This window comes from Fonsecaea pedrosoi, assembly GCF_000835455.1.
Source record: "Fonsecaea pedrosoi CBS 271.37 unplaced genomic scaffold supercont1.6, whole genome shotgun sequence".
Taxonomy (NCBI): domain Eukaryota; kingdom Fungi; phylum Ascomycota; class Eurotiomycetes; order Chaetothyriales; family Herpotrichiellaceae; genus Fonsecaea; species Fonsecaea pedrosoi.
In genome coordinates, this window is record NW_013550610.1 from 2648684 (window position 1) to 2664465 (window position 15782).

At 53.0% G+C, this 15782-nt stretch overlaps 8 protein-coding genes across 8 annotated transcripts; 4 read left to right on the plus strand and 4 right to left on the minus strand.

Moving 5' to 3' along the window:
* Positions 1 to 1721: 1721 nt before the first annotated feature.
* Positions 1722 to 4211, plus strand: Z517_09791 (uncharacterized protein; the record flags this gene model as incomplete). Its single annotated transcript, XM_013425699.1, has 3 exons — positions 1722 to 1883; positions 1938 to 2687; positions 2739 to 4211. The coding sequence occupies 3 exons, from the start codon at positions 1722 to 1724 to the stop codon at positions 4209 to 4211; spliced, it is 2385 nt and encodes a 794-aa protein (XP_013281153.1).
* Positions 4212 to 5189: 978 nt separating this feature from the next.
* On the plus strand, positions 5190 to 6355 carry Z517_09792 (uncharacterized protein; the record flags this gene model as incomplete). The annotated part of the gene is made up of 2 exons (XM_013425700.1): positions 5190 to 5567; positions 5678 to 6355. 2 exons carry the CDS (start codon positions 5190 to 5192, stop codon positions 6353 to 6355), a joined length of 1056 nt encoding a protein of 351 aa, XP_013281154.1.
* Positions 6356 to 7530: 1175 nt separating this feature from the next.
* On the minus strand, positions 7531 to 8826 carry Z517_09793 (GTP cyclohydrolase II; the record flags this gene model as incomplete). Its single annotated transcript, XM_013425701.1, has 1 exon — positions 7531 to 8826. One exon carries the CDS (start codon positions 8824 to 8826, stop codon positions 7531 to 7533), a length of 1296 nt encoding a protein of 431 aa, XP_013281155.1.
* A 468-nt stretch (positions 8827 to 9294) lies between these two features.
* On the plus strand, positions 9295 to 9839 carry Z517_09794 (uncharacterized protein; the record flags this gene model as incomplete). The annotated part of the gene is made up of 2 exons (XM_013425702.1): positions 9295 to 9700; positions 9799 to 9839. The coding sequence occupies 2 exons, from the start codon at positions 9295 to 9297 to the stop codon at positions 9837 to 9839; spliced, it is 447 nt and encodes a 148-aa protein (XP_013281156.1).
* Positions 9840 to 9989: 150 nt separating this feature from the next.
* Positions 9990 to 11178, minus strand: Z517_09795 (uncharacterized protein; the record flags this gene model as incomplete). Its single annotated transcript, XM_013425703.1, has 3 exons — positions 9990 to 10269; positions 10319 to 10808; positions 10995 to 11178. The coding sequence occupies 3 exons, from the start codon at positions 11176 to 11178 to the stop codon at positions 9990 to 9992; spliced, it is 954 nt and encodes a 317-aa protein (XP_013281157.1).
* Positions 11179 to 11900: 722 nt separating this feature from the next.
* Z517_09796 (mannose-6-phosphate isomerase, class I) lies at positions 11901 to 13286 on the plus strand (the record flags this gene model as incomplete). The annotated part of the gene is made up of 2 exons (XM_013425704.1): positions 11901 to 11931; positions 11983 to 13286. 2 exons carry the CDS (start codon positions 11901 to 11903, stop codon positions 13284 to 13286), a joined length of 1335 nt encoding a protein of 444 aa, XP_013281158.1.
* Positions 13287 to 14147: 861 nt separating this feature from the next.
* On the minus strand, positions 14148 to 14884 carry Z517_09797 (uncharacterized protein; the record flags this gene model as incomplete). Its single annotated transcript, XM_013425705.1, has 2 exons — positions 14148 to 14605; positions 14683 to 14884. 2 exons carry the CDS (start codon positions 14882 to 14884, stop codon positions 14148 to 14150), a joined length of 660 nt encoding a protein of 219 aa, XP_013281159.1.
* Positions 14885 to 14888: 4 nt separating this feature from the next.
* On the minus strand, positions 14889 to 15083 carry Z517_09798 (uncharacterized protein; the record flags this gene model as incomplete). The annotated part of the gene is made up of 1 exon (XM_013425706.1): positions 14889 to 15083. One exon carries the CDS (start codon positions 15081 to 15083, stop codon positions 14889 to 14891), a length of 195 nt encoding a protein of 64 aa, XP_013281160.1.
* Between the last annotated feature and the right edge of the window lie 699 nt (positions 15084 to 15782).

Here is a 15782-nt window from a genome sequence, read left to right on the forward strand (position 1 = left end):
CACCGCAGAAGTAGAAGCAGACGACGGGCGGTGTAGGTACGAGGAACCTAGAGAGACACTCAAACTGCAAAGAAAAAGCGTCCGGTAATGTACGGAGCACGTTAACCACTTGTGGGTACTTGGTACATACCAATACTGCTCGGTAGTCCTGACATTATCACAGGTGGATGAGAAGGTTACCTTTCCTTCTCTCGGGTCAAGATTTTCAGGAGGAATGCATTTATTTTATTACAGCACCACCAGCAAACACCCTTGTAGATTGGACTATTAGCTCACCGGAGTCGAATGGAAAAAAAGACGAAATATCAGTGGACGACAAGATCCGTCATCCGCCGCCCCCGGTGAAGGTCATTCAGGTTGTCGGCTTGGGAGTTGAGACCTTTGGGGAGCAATGGGGGGCCAGCGCACAGGAACGGGGTTCCGAGGCTGAGAAGAGGAGCTGCCAGAGGTCGGAGTTGGGAGGCAACCCGGCCTGCTAAGCGTGCTAGGCCATCTCTAAGCAGCTAGGGACCCGTGCCAGGGGACGGTTTGTGCCTGATCAACCTGACCATCCTCGCCCAAACCTGTCGCCGGCCATCCAGGGATCCCGTCGGCCTATCCCTGTGGCCCCGTGGCCCTGTGGCTAGCCCTCAACTAAAAACCAAGGCTTGCATGGGGCTTGCCTACTTAAGCTGCTTCCCTGAGTGACGGACGACACCAGAGGCTTGCATCAATGCACAGGGAAAGGGCCGCGCCCCCCTCCACTCTCTTCTTCCCCCCAGATGCCACAGTGCCGGAAAGGCCTCACTCTTCCCAAACCTTGGAGCCTTGTCTGTATGGCATTCAGTGCTGACACGGCGCCAGTACCATCTCGTCTCGCTTGTCACCCACCGTCACTATTTGGTGTTTCTCCCCTTTCGTAGGAACAACAACCACCCTTCTCAAGCCATCTCACTCAACAATACCGGTAATCACATACCTCATTTCTCCTTTGCCTGTCCGATGTTACAAAGGCACGGAAATCCTGGGCTCTGTCAGCGCAATTTTGCATCCCAGTTGCTTGTATGACCCTTGCTGCGAAGGCCTCTGAACCTCCGTGCCTCTCCCTTTCCACTCCCCAGCCCCCCTTGCCATCCCGACACAGTCAAGACGCGCCTCCCACATCGCCAATTAATTGTCCGAGCACATCGACAACACGTCCGAATTACCAGTACAGTCTGTCACTTTCACCTGCCCTCCTTTGATACTAGACTGTGACCATCACCCACCCCCCCTTCGTGTCAACCAAGAAAGGGGAAGACGCTGTCTATCCACTTTCCCAACGCCCCTTGCGGGTCGGTATCCGCCAATCGACCATTCCTCTAGCTAGTTCCCTTAGTTCCCTCGAGCGATTTCGAATTGGGTCCTCTGGCCCTGAGCATCATCTTCTTGAAGCTCGAGCTCGATCATCATTTACCCTCCTGCTCTGCACCGAGCTGGCGTAGCTGCAACCTGACCAGCTTCAAGCAACAGCACGAACAAGCCAAACGAGACCTCCGACCCCCTCTTCTACCCTGTACCCTGAAACACATGTACAGAAACACACGAAACAGCCAGGAAATGACGTGTTGAGGTCTCAGAGAAACCCATCTATGGGCGCCAGGGCAGCCTGAATAAGATATACTCGTCCCATACATTCTACGACACCCGACAAAGCGACAGAGGAAGAGCCCGTCCTGCCCTAACGAACTCACTCGACCACCATGGCTGTCACGGAATATGGCCTGAGGCCTAACTCTTATGCATTGGCCGCACTCGAAGACAGGTTCGAAGTGATCAAGGAAATTGGAGATGGAAGTTTTGGAAGCGTGGCGCTGGCAAGAGTGAGAGCGAACGGTGCCAATGTGGCTCGCAGGAACTCCATGGTATGCTTTGATTCTTGTCTCGTCCTGCGAGGACACCCAGCTGATTTCCTCTAGGTCGCCATCAAAACCATGAAGAAGACATTCGACTCCTTTGCACCGTGCCTAGAACTCCGCGAGGTCATATTTCTACGAACACTCCCGGCCCATGCTCATCTGGTGCCGGCGTTGGACATTTTCTTGGATCCCTTCAGCAAGAAACTTCACATCTGCATGGAGTACATGGATGGTAACTTGTATCAACTGATGAAATCCCGGGAACATAAATGCATGGACGCCAAAAGTGTCAAGAGCATACTCTACCAGATCCTTTCAGGTCTCGACCATATCCATGCTCACAATTTCTTTCACCGCGACATCAAACCAGAAAATATCCTTGTCTCCACTTCTGCACCTCACGACTCCCAGTCAGCGTTCAGCAGATACTCCTCTTTGGTCACTCCACCAGCTACACCGCCAACTTATTCCATCAAGATAGCCGACTTTGGGTTGGCTCGAGAAACACACTCCAAGTTGCCCTATACCACATACGTCTCAACTCGATGGTACCGAGCTCCCGAAGTGCTACTTCGAGCTGGCGAATACTCTGCTCCAGTGGATATCTGGGCTATTGGGGCAATGGCAGTTGAAGTGGCTACACTCAAACCTCTCTTTCCAGGAGGCAACGAGGTCGACCAGGTTTGGCGAATTTGTGAAGTTATGGGCAGTCCAGGGAACTGGTATACCAAGAACGGTACTAGGGTTGGGGGCGGTGAATGGAGAGACGGCAATAAGTTGGCTCAAAAATTGTGCTTCTCTTTCCCAAAGGTGATTTAATCCCAAATGCTGAGGCGTGGCAAAGTCACTAACTACTCACAGATGGCCCCCCATGCGATGGAAACCATTTTACAAGCGCCTCAATGGCCTGCGGCTTTCAGCAATTTTGTGACCTGGTGTCTGATGTGGGATCCTAAGAACCGCCCAACGACGAAACAAGCTATGGAGCACGAATTCTTCCTCGATGCCGTTGATCCTCTTCGACCCAAGTCCTCGTCACGCCTGCTCGGGCGGAAGCACTCTGACCTGAGTTTCAGGTCAAAGGACGCGGCCGAAACACCCACCATTACATCCAAACCCTCGTGGTTCCGAAGATCGCTTATTGCTCGTGAGAGCGCACCCGCCGTACCCCAACACAGTTCGGAATCCAAGGTTACACAACAAGAACCCGAGAGCTTGGTCAGCAGACTTCGACCCCAAGCGAGTAAACGGACGACGTGGACCAATGGACCGAGTTCAACTGGTGCTGCACCAATGCCCATCCTACCCTCAATTCGCCCCATCTCTCCCTTACCCAACGCTGTTACTGCCCAAGCAAATTCGACATTCACATCGCAGCCAGAGTCGAAGCCCAACTCGTCTAAACCAGTCGAGGAGAAATCAAAGAAAATTGGCCGGCAACTATCCGTCAATTCGAATGGTAATCATTATGCCGACATCCATCGCCAGGAAGCAGAACGGGCTTTGAATGCCAATAGTGGACTCGTGTCCCCACCCAGCGGCCACAAAGAGAGCTTCTTTTCCCATCTCCGAAAACGGGCAAGACGATTTTCCGGCCGACATGGATTGGCATCTCCCAATGGCGACGATGTTGAGGCCAACGCCGCGAATGTCCCGTGGTCGAACCGATCTTCGCTCATGGTCGACAGCGTCATTCCCGAGGGAAACAACGACTTTTCAGACCTTGACAAAATCCTACAGAATGTTCGGTACAGTCTCGATCGCGCCGAACCGGACTCCCTACACAGAAAATCATCCACCGAAGTGGTATCCAACTCAGGCACCCTGAAACGGACACACTCCGTCCCGAGATCACAAGGCAGCAGATCAAGTGAGAATGTTTCTCAGGTGCCTGCTCCCCCAAACAATCGGACACGTCGTCCTTTACAGATTAACCAGTACGAAACTCCCGAGGAGGCTGATGAGCTGTTGGATGAAGCTCTTCGGTCCGCTCATCGGGCGGTTCGGCGCCTGGATCAAACTACCATCTACCCAAAAGACCAGGCCCAACGTACCGCATTGGCGCAAAAGGACTATAACCGTCAGTCATTACCACAATTACCCAGCAATCCAGCATTACACGGCGCGTACCTGACGCCATCACCATCTGCCAAGAGGAATGGTGTTCAGTTTAGCTCCGACGCTGGATCTCAAGCTGAGCCGTTGAACATCACCAAGAAACGTAACGAGTATGAACACGCTCCTTCACACTGGCCCACGCCGCCATACGAGGAGAACGAGTGGGCATCTGCGGCTGCCAACAGCATTTTTGCAGCCGGACAGATGTTTCGATAAATGAAGATATTGGCTCCTTTGCCGACCTACCACGCTCGTTCAGATAACCAAAGTTTCTGTTCTGAATATCTCACAACGATATACTGTTATTTGATATCCTGTACGAAAAGAGAAAGGTGTGTGCATCGCACGAGCGCAATTTCGTGCGTACGGTAATATTGGGGGCTTTTTTGGGAATCCCAATGCACAAAGGCGCAGGGCCACAAAAGGTCAAAGGTGTTTTCAAGAAGAGTGTCCACCATGTTGGGTGTCTGTTTTTAGATTCGTCCCTCTTCGCGAACTGGCCAACCCGGTTGTCCCTGGGTCTCGGTGGCATTGGCATGCGTTTTGTCTCAAGGTGTCATGAGAGTTAGCCAAGGAAGTGAAGTCTTTTCTTTTTGTATGGGCTGCATTTTTGATTTGTGCCAGGGATATTTTGGCATTGTCGACTAGGACAGCGACAGACTTTTCATTTGTTAACTGTGCTCGAAAGAGAGAACTGTACAGCTACATAGGTACTGCTACCATCATATGTATGGGCCAGATGAGAGGGGCGATGTCGGGATTAAAGGTTTAGAGAATTGCTGGGCTTTGGACTTGGTGGTTGGCATAGGAAAATGGCGCTGATCCGCGGTCGCGAAGACATATCATATGACTTCTAGAATATCAATGGAATCGACATGTGAAGCTGTTGTGGTTCTCTGGTGTGTACTGAGTACTTTGTACTATAAGTCTTTGATGGGGTGGAGAAAAGGTGTTGGCGGCTAAAGTTCGGCTTCCCCATATAGACTATTCTTTGACCTTTATCCAGCAAAAAGCTGTCCGCTCATCCCACCGAGTTTCGCGTTGTGATCACCTTCACCCAAGGTAGCCTTGGTAGCTTAGCTGGTCACTGCCATTGTTCTCCTGGCACGCTCGACCCGAAGCTCTATATTTGTCCCAAAGCTTGTCTCCGTCACGATGAATCCCGTTCAGAGGATGAATCCTCTGTCGAAGACGATGTCTCTCACAATGTGCCGGCAGTGCCTCCGCAACGCCCTGCGCGACCAGCTCTCCCTCAGAACTACTCGACTCCAGCCGCCTCGTACTCCTCCTTCTCCTCTCACTGCGCGCCGAGCCGCCTCATCGTCGACAACAGATGGCGCCAGCAGCGGCAGAAAACCCATCGTGCTCGAGCAGCCCGACAAGTTCCGGCCGCCCTCGCATCCCGCGCGGCTGGGTCGTCCGCGTCGGTCGCCCGCGGCGTACAACCAGGGCGCGACCACGGAGGAGAAGGAGAGGCAGAAGAGCAGGTCGTACCCGCACATGTTCCCCAACAAAGGCTCCTTTATGCACTGGTTCTTGACGGATCGGTGGATTCATCTGTGGATCACGATGGTGAGTTTTTTTCCCCTCTTGTCTCGCTCGAAAGCAAGGAGAGGGATAGTTTGGGGGGAGGGGGGGGGATGATGATTGCCTTTATTGTTCTTACGTTGACTCGAATTTAGGGCACCCTCACCATCCTCGCCTGCATCACCTTTACGCAGTCGTTCATGCGGACGTCGCCCTACGCACACCTGATCCCGCCGATCTCCTCGTTGCCCCTCCACCCCATCACCTACGTGCGGGAGACGCTGTCGGTCCTGCGCCTGCACATCGACTACGAGACGGCCAAGACGAACGAGTCCCGCCAGCAAAAGATCCTCGACGCCCAGAAACGCAGGCTGTACCGCCGCGCCCACGGCCTCGAGGACCTCAACGCCGACGAGGACCAGGGCATTGACGTGCGGGGACTGGTGCCCTGGGACGACGGCCTGACGCCCAAGGAGCGCGAGAAGGGCGGCCGCGACATGGTCCTCACGGGCGCCGATGTCATTGCCCTCGGCGGCGACGTGGCGAGTAGTTCTGGAGGCGTGCTCGGAGCTGGCGCTGTATCGGCAGAGGACGACGTCGACGAATTCACCCGCAAGCTGGAGACGGAGCAGGCAGACCGCGTCAGGCTGATCAAGGAAAAGGGCGTGGATGCCGTGGTCAAGGCCGAGGCCGAAGCGAGAGCCAGAGGCGTGAGTGTGCAAGACGTGCTCCGCACCCAAAGCCAGGAGATCCAGGACGACACTACCCAGCAAACGCAGCCGCAGCAGCCGCAACAGCAGCGGAAGAGGAAACTGTGGTTGGGTATTTGGTGATGATGTTTCTCTCTACTTTTCTACACTAAGTTCCAAAATCCGAGTAGAAGGATACAAGGATTCCATGTAAAAAAAAATCACAAGTTACACAAGGACGAGTTCGGTCTGGACCTACATACATATCTACCTGCCTGCGTAGGTACATCTATCTAGGAACCTGAAAAACTTATATATGTACTCCATCCCTTGTCGCTGGTGAGGAGGTTGTCAATCGTGAAAAAAACATACAAAATACATCATCATGATGTATCCAAAGTGTGATCAGGGGAGATACTACTGTAGTGCTGTACTGTATATTATATTATATACATCTTTGGTGTATTTTGTGTGTGGATAAATGTATATGTCCATCTCTTGCCCTGGTCCTTGCATGATACCCCCCTTTTCGCGCTAGATATAAGTATATGTGTATATATTATATATACGTGCTCTTTGCAAAAGTCTTTGAATCTGCAAGTTTCGTTGGTGAGCACTAACATGTCACTGAGTCGTGCATATGCACCGTCGCTTCCCTTTGCCAGTCCAAGTCGAAGTCCTAGCCTTGACAGAGTCCATGATAATGGAGGCTTCATGACGTGCCTCGACCGTCTCGTCTCATCTCGTATAGTATGGCAATCCAGGCATTCCATCGCTTGCACCTCATCTAACTCAATCCAACTCGGTTCTAAAGCCGCGAACCAGTCTTCCTCGTTTGCCACTTCTCCTCATTGCCCGCCAGGAGAATGCTTTGCGGCATTGATTCTCCGCGGGTTGATGAGGTTGACACATCTTTGTCGTTGGTCTGGTCCTTCTAAGCCGCTGCTTCCGAAAGTCAAAGCATCGACAGCCTCAAGGGCAAGGATAACACGGGCGCGTCGCGATTCCTGGATGCTCCTTGTGCGAATTGTGTCGGCATGGATTGGCTTCTCCTGGTAAACCTTCTTCTAACTGAGAGTGCCTGGATATTCCAGCCGGCGTCGCTCTGCGAAGCATCTTACTTCGGTTCTTGTCTGGGCGTGTTCCGGTCCCATCCTCGTATCAAAGGAGCGGAGTCGACCACATGAGTGATGATGTTGCTGTCAGTCCCTTATGGCCTCAGAAATTGCCAGAGTCAAATCCGGCACCCGGGTGACCTTGCCTGCAAGAGGAAATTTTCTCCAGGGTCTGAATCGCAATCCACTTTCCCCCCTGTTCTTCTAGGACTCCTCATGAATCATATGTCCCATTCTTCCGATTTTGGTCTCAAGATATTTCTCAATTTCCGCACCTCGGACACCCTTGGCGCCAGCCGTTCTCCACGCAAGAGGGATCATGGGTACCCGTTCTCTCACTCGGACCTCCTTTCCGGGCCCTTCAACTGCTCGTACTTTATCGGGATTGTTGGTGAGAAGCCTGATGCCCCTCTCTGCTTCTGGTTTCTGCGCATCGCTATCGGTGCCAAGTCCGAGATCTTGCAGTATCGCCGTGGCGAGCCCATAAGTCCTCGCATCGGCCGGATGCCTTAGCAACAAATTTGCTTCAACAGTATCATTACCCAAATCCTGCAGGTTATACGCTTTTAATTTTGATGCGAGACCAATTCCTCGACCCTCTTGCCGAAGGTAGACGATGACACCACCCGTAGAGCCAGGCAAGGACATCAACCGGGCTGCCTCGTCGAGTTGTTCTCCACAGTCGCACCGGGCGGACCAGGCTGTCTCGCCTGTGTAGCATTCCGAATGGATTCGAACAAGAGGTGGTTTGCCGGGAGATTGGCTAGTCACTTGTACCTTGTCAAGGACATCACCCAGGCTGTCGATAGGATGATGGGGGTTTTCTGAGTTTTGTTCTTCCTGAGAAGTATTCGAGGCCTTAACAGCACCGTCTGAGGGTGCCATTTCGAGAACGCCGTCCTCTGGGACCGTTATCACATTTTTCAACGCGGAGCCACTTCTGTGCCGTTTATTGAAGGGCCTCTTGCCCTGTTCCGTGGGATCTATTCTCGAACTTGTTCGACCTGGCCTCAATCTTCCAACATAAGCGCCACGAATCATGCGATCCATCTCCGTTTCTCCGGGCTTCTCAGCATCCAAGCTGCGACTGCGGATGTTGTTGCCAAAGACAATCGCCAAGTGCTCCTTGTTATCTGAGTCATTTTGATACAGATGGAGGAACATCTCGGCTCCAGAGGTGGTCGGTATCCGCGCTCGAACCAGGCATTCTACGTTTGGTAGTCTCTCGAGGAGGCGGGGTTGTTTTGCCGAAGGGTCGTCGAGAGAAGTATCAACGGGAATGGACCTGGGCTCAGACTGAAGATGGCGGGATGGGGTCCCAGCCCCGGGAGTAGCGGGAGGAGTGAATGCAGGGGATATCAAGTTGTTAGGTAGGCCAGGCGTAGGAGGAGCATTTTCGTCGAGGTCGGACCAGCCGCCCAAGTATGAGGACGAAGGCCGAGGCACGGGCGATATAACGGGGGACGCATGCGAGGGAAGCTCATTGACCGGGCGAGCCATGGTGGGGGAAGAGGGGGGCAACGTCTTCCGGCCTCAATATCCAATGCAATCTTTCGTTTCTCTATAACTTAAGAGAGAAGCATGGTGTCTCTATAACTGGGGAGCGGAGGAAAGGACCATTGAAAGAGTTGAGTTGAGTTTATGCTTGGGCGGAAGATGAGGGAGGAGGGTGGCACTTAACGCAGTTCGAGTAGAAGCGGAGAGAAACGAGAAATTCGCTGACGAAAGCCAAATCCCAGGCCTCGGCCTCTCCTCCGCACTTCATTTTCCACACTGTGCGCCTGTCAATTCCCGTCACGCCTTGTTGAGCCCCGTCCTTCGCCGTCAATTCCAGCTTTGCTGCTTGGTCAGTCGCCGAATGAGATTGGGTAAGCACCAACCCATACCTACATCACCTGGTCCACAAGTCCCCCAAGGTCTTTGGTTAAGCACAGCGCCTCTCTAACATAATTATCGGTCGAGAAAAGGATGCCCTCCCCTGCCCCAGATCGAGATACCCTCCTGTCTGCCGCCCAGGCGTTTTGCAACTCATTCGCCAGCAAAGAGGCGCCAGACAAGATCTTCAGCCACTTCTCCAGTTCCGACGATGTCCTTGCCCTAGAGCATGGCCTGCCGCAACTGGCGCCCTTCCTCGGCCGCGAGTTTCGAGGCCACGAGGGCCTGCAAGAGTACTTTGGGCTTCTGTCTTCCACCTTGACGTACGAAAACATGCGCTTCACTAACTTCGTGGTCGATCCACTCGTCTCAAAGGTGTCGGTTCGTGGAGAAGCAAAGTTCACGTGGACCGAGACTGGTCAATCGTGGGACGAGATCTTCACCTACGTCCTGGAGTTCGATCAGGAATACAAGGTCAAAGTCTACGAGATATGGGCGGGTAAGTTCCCAGGCTGGATGCCTGTATCAGTGGTGCAGCTGAAGTTGCTTCAAGATTCTGTCTCCGGGATCCAGCTATGGATTACTGACGACGCGCAGACAGTGGCGCTGCCTACCTGGCCAGCAAACACCAACTGTGACCGTAGTATGGATGATCAATTATACATGGCACTCATCAATCGAGAAACATTTTGCCGCTCACGACGTGTCCGCCCCCAATTCTCATCTGGTTCATCCTCCACGGCCTCACCCAGATTAAACGTGTTCCTGGGTGTGATCTCTTGGTTGTACTACTTTACCCCGGCCGGTAGGACAAACCGTGCATCGACGAGCATCTCTTGTACATCCTCGTCAAATTTCAAACTGTAGTTGGGTTTCTGGAAGCTCTTGACCTTGGCTCGGTAGAAGGTATCGGTATCTGGGTATTTGGCGTAAACAGTCACTCCGACCGAGAACTGTTGAGTGCTCGGGGCAACCTGAGGAATGGGCACCAGATCTCTGGCTGTCGCCTTGCGCACCGTCTGTTTGCCAGAAGCGTCATCCTCGGGGTCTCTAACATCGTATTGTATCCTGTGGAAAGTCAGCGACAAGTTTTGGGGAGGGCAGTGCTTCCACTCACGGTTTCTTCTCCTGCCAGACTTTGTTGATGATACCATGAATACCCACTCCTTCTTCTTGCTCTTGTTGATCCTTTGGGAATTTGTAAAAGACTTCGGTGCCAGCTACAAGGTGGCCAGCCCTCTCAGCCTGTAGTCCCTTGTACAGGTCGCTCCCGTCGTCTCTAACAATTGGGGCTGCTCGATTCTGGCTTGCTGTGCTTGAACTCCGTTGCGAGGTGCCCTTGACTCGTTTCATCATCTCTAAACGACCGTCCCCTGGACTGGGGCCTGGAGACTCAAGCGCTTCTGAATCAACCGCAGGCCGCTGATGCTTCCGCGACTTTGGCTGACCATTTCTAGGGGCCGGTTCGTCGTTGGATCTCATCGTCTCTAAGATAGCAAGGTTGCTGATAATGTCGTCGTCATCGTGAACTTTCTTCTCGCTTTCCGCATATCTGAGGTTGTCCCGGTACAGGGCGTCTAGACGTCGGTACTGGTCGGGAGTTCCATCTAAACGATCACGGTCAGCTCAAACCTCAACCAAGGATTTGACGACAGGTTCTGAAGACACCCCTAGGTTCCAAGTCTAGAGCCACAGACCGGCCTTCGCGTTGTCGTGATCTTAAGCGATGCCAGACTTGGGACCTAATGAGAAAAGAAAGGAGCAAACCTGAAAGGGGGACAGGGTCGACATACGTCCGGCTGCCTTGATCTCTTCCTCGAGGGCCATAATATCTTGCCCAATTCTTTTGCATTTTTCGTTGAACTCTCTGGCTTTGCGTAGGCTCTCAAGGGCTCTAGTGAGTAGATCGTTTTCGAGTTCGCTCTCCTTTCCATCTCGACCAGCTGTCGCGCGACCTCCTCGCGGACGGGAGGACATATCGAACTCAAACACGTTGTGCGCCCCAGATCGCGGCGTCAGATGACCTTGTAACAGCGTAGATGAAGGAAATCTCCGATCCCTGAAGGAGAGAAGGCTGTGTCACTGTGCTTGAACAAGATGACCAGCCCTTAGCCCCTCTGTAGAACTAACTTGGTGGCAGGCGCAAACTTGTTTGCCGACGAACCACAAAGGCTGCCTCTTGGTAGGTGGTACTAAAATACAGACTGTAGATTATGTTTGCAATATAGAGATGAAGAGATCAGACAAATGTGCGATTCGCAATATATAGGATGCGATGGTCAAGAACGTGTAGAATGAGGGACGGAGGCATGATTGGTTGGCGCCACGGCGGGCTCCTCTAGCGGGAAGGATGACCACGGCTGCGTATTGATTTCCAAAAGCGCATTTTATACGGCAGAGCACCTGTGGCGGGATGCGTCATTTCTCAAACATCCACAATCGTCAAAAGTCTGGCCAATTCTATCAGACTGACCAACCACGTTGCCCTGAAAGTCGAAAACCATCTTCAATATCGAGTGGATCTGTTCTCAAGCCACTTTTGTCTTCTTTCACCGCCATATTGCTTTCACCCACTGTTGCCCCCTTAAAGTCCAGAGCCTCCAAGTCATACAGACACTTCCTCCTGACTTTGTCCCGTTTAGAGGACGTCATCAAGTTTCAGCAATCAAAAGATCTAGATTGGGTTGAGACCAGTCATCATGCAGGTTCCTTTGATTCGGCTACAATGCGGTATGAGCAAATACCTCTCTCTGTGATCGCCGATATATTGACCTCTTCAAGGCTGCAATAGCTATGACTGGGGGAAGAAGGGAAAAGACTCGGCTGCTGCGAGATATGCTGCGGCGACGCCCTCAGACAACTTCTCCGTCCAAGAAGACAAGCCATATGCCGAACTATGGATGGGCACACACCCTTCTCTGCCCTCCAAAGACCTCGTCACTGGTAGATCTCTCCTCGACCTTGTCGCCGACAACCAAGCACTGATGGGCAGTGACATTACCGAGAAGTACAACAAGAAACTTCCGTTTCTCTTCAAGGTCCTGTCTATCAACAAGGCATTGTCCATTCAAGCCCATCCCAATAAGAAGCTCGCCGAGAAGCTTCACGCCAAAGACCCAAAGAACTATCCCGATGACAACCATAAGCCTGAAATGACACTTGCCATCACCCCATTTGAAGGTCTTTGTGGTTTCCGACCTCTCAAGGAAATTGCACACTTCCTCGCAAGCATTCCACCCCTGCGCGAACTGGTCGGCGAGAGTGAGGCCAAAGGGCTTGAAGAGGTTGCGAATTCTTCCTCGCCGTCTGTCGACGATGCTAAATCCCGCCTCAAAGCCGCCTTCAGCTCGCTCATGAAGTCTTCCAAGGCCGAAGTTGCCGAAAAGTCCCACGCCCTTCTGGAGCTCGCTAAGAATGGATCAATATCTCCCGGTCCTAGTGTCAACACCTCTGAAGAGCTCTGCGAACTAGTGCAGCGTTGCAACAGCCAGTTCCCAGAGGACATCGGCCTCTTCGTGCTATTCTTCCTCAACTACGTCAAACTCCAACCCGGACAGGCCATGTACCTCAAGGCAGACGACATCCACGCCTATATCTCGGGCGACATCATCGAGTGCATGGCGAGCAGCGACAATGTGATCCGCGCTGGCTTCACGCCCAAATTCCAAGACGTCAACACTTTGACCGACATCTTGACCTACGACCACGATCCACCCGAGCAACAGCTCCTCCAACCCGTCGACTACCCGTACGTCACGCTCAACGACAAAGCCTACAGCTCTGGCAGCGACTCGTTACTGTACGATCCCCCGATCGAGGAATTCAGCGTCGTGCGCACGGCGCTCAAAAAACCTGGCGCCAAGGCCACTTTCGAAGGGATCGCTGGCCCCAGCATCGTCATCTGCACGAGCGGCGAGGGCAAGATCAGCGTCGGCCCCAAGACGGAGGACTTCAAGGAAGGCTGGGTGTACTTTGTGGGCGCGACTGCTGAACTAGTTATCGAAAGCGCGACCGACGAGATGGTCACGTTCAGGGCCTTTTGCGAGATTGACGACACGGCCAAGCAATACAACGGGGCGCATTGACTAGCCGCTTCTGCTACCGCAAGCAAGGCGAAAGCTCAACTATGAACGACCTTCTTGCGACAAGTGCTACAGACAATGTGCGAGAGACAGCCTAGCCCAGTGACTCTACACAGTAAGGCTACGAGCAAGAGTGAGAAATACATGGATGTATGCGTGATGACACTCTGCATGAGATTTTCTTTTGTGAAAAATCGGGCATCAAGACCTGAGGAGACAGACCATCTGTGATATAAACGGACAGAAAAGCAATTGAGAGAAGAGAAGAGGGAACCAAAAGGAGGTTTCAGGTTTACGAGCGAGCGAGACGGACAAAGTTGTCTAGATAGACAGACGATGAAAAGGGGCTCGAAAAGGTGCTCAAAAACCAACCTTCCGATTTTTCCCTTTCATACTGCCTTGTGTCACCTCACTTGTGTGTAGTAGGTGCGTTCGTTTTTCTCCACACCGTCCTCGTTTCGATAGGGGGCACTAAGTTGGCAAGCTCGGGGGGCTTACTATGTGATGCTAGCACATCTTTGAATACGCTCCTGAGAGGCTGCGTGCTACCAGCTTCGTGCAATCATATCTGATCCGTTCGGCTCTGGCTTACACTCGGCAAACTTCTGTATCTCATAGAGGAGTAACCTTCCCTTATGTCTCCCCAGCCCCCCAAAAACACAAAACACAAAGTCACTGAATCTTCTTCCTTCGCCGAACTCGCACAGGCATACGCCCCACGGGCTTCGCGGCGAACTCGATGATCTGATAGCCCCTCCCGCCCTGAACGCCGTGCTCTCGGAGAGCCTGCGGCGCGTCTTCCGCGTAGGTAATTTTCAAAGTCGAATTCGCGGCATAGTAGGACTAGGATCAGCCTGAGCTCCATTATGGCCAGCTCCAGGCCGAGACAGACAGCCGCGCGAGCCCTTTTCGAACGGGCGCCATGCGTCCTTTGGGGGTGGAGGTGGTGGTGATGTCGATGACGAATTTCCGGGGTTCGGGCCACAGGTCGCCACGTTGGCCGAAGCTGTAGTGCGCAACCCAGATTTGTTGGCCTGCGAATGGGAGCTGTTGGCCTCTAAACGACACTGTCTGGACGGGATGGATGGGCATGGTTGTGCGCGTGGTGCTCGCTGCGGGAAAGAGGTGCATGGATTCCTTGACCGCGGCGGTCGTGAGTGGGAGGTTGTTAAGTAGTCGGGGATCGGAGAGGAGCATGGACGCAGCTTCGGTAGGGTCCGGGCCGAACACGACGTCGTGTCCAGCGCGGATGCGACCAAGTTCGTGGGTGTTCTCGGGTTCCGAGAGGAGGGCCAGAATGTAGGCCATATTGGATGAAGTTGCTAGATATCTTGGTTAGCCAAGTTGAACCGACCACCAGCCACGCCGACGGCAAGAAAGAGGGCAAGGCAACTCTTACTGTCGTGGCCCCCTAGAAGCAGGGTCTTGACATTGTCGCGTGCGAGGTTCAGGAATTCCGGATCAAGCTCGTCTGTCCTGCGTCCACCCTTGCCCGATGCACCCATCTTTTCCTCGCGATATGCCTGCAGGAACAGATCTACAGCAGCTTTTGTACCGGGAGAATCCGTGGCCCTCGTCTCGGCGTGTCTTTCGCAGATCATCTTCTCAATGATTCGGTCCTGTTGCACGCAATGCCACCATTTGCAAGGCCTGCTTAGATTCCAAGAAATGACGTGCACGCTCGGTCCTGCCCAGGAGACCGCTTTTTTGAAGTGCATTGTCAACTCGTTCGGTTGGCGCTGAGAGTCGAAATTCTTTCCCCAGCATCACCTCGCCGATCACGTCGATTGTCAGGGCCATGGCCGTGTCCTGGATTGGGAATACTTCGCCGGTCGACGCATAGTCGGATATTCGATCTTTGAAGACGAGGCCATGTCGGACGAGAAGAGGGACCAATGTCGAAAGATACTAGGCTGAGAAGCCTGGAATGAGGATTGACCGAAGCATTTTCCATTCTTGCCCTTCCGCAGTCACGACTAAATGTGAGCCAACCAAAGGTCCCAACACCTTGGAATTGACGGGATGCTTGGGAAGGCTCCTGGCTTGGGTGATTTGGTGGGCCACATCAGGGTCATGGACAAGCATCAACGAGTTGCTGATCGGCCACAAGTCCAGGTAGAATACCGGTGGCATCTTGTACTTTTCACCGATATAGTACATCAATGCATGATAATAGACTTAGCATGGTCAATGTCCTTGTTCGCCGAGCCGCGCGCCACTCAAAACCAGATCGTCCAAACAGGAAACTCGACAAGGCTCATTCGAAGATGGCGACTTCAACGGAGGACTTACATCCAGGTGGCATCTCCCTTTTCGCCATGCCGATGATCTTCAAATGACCCCACCAAATGTCGTGAGGTGGGCATTGTAGATGTCGATACTTGGCACGATGTCGGCGCCATTTCAGGGGGAAGGAGACGAGCCAGACCACGAAGGAGAGAAAAAGCGCAGCTGCGATCGATGCTGTGTACTGAGAGCTCGGCATGGCGTAGAGGGAAC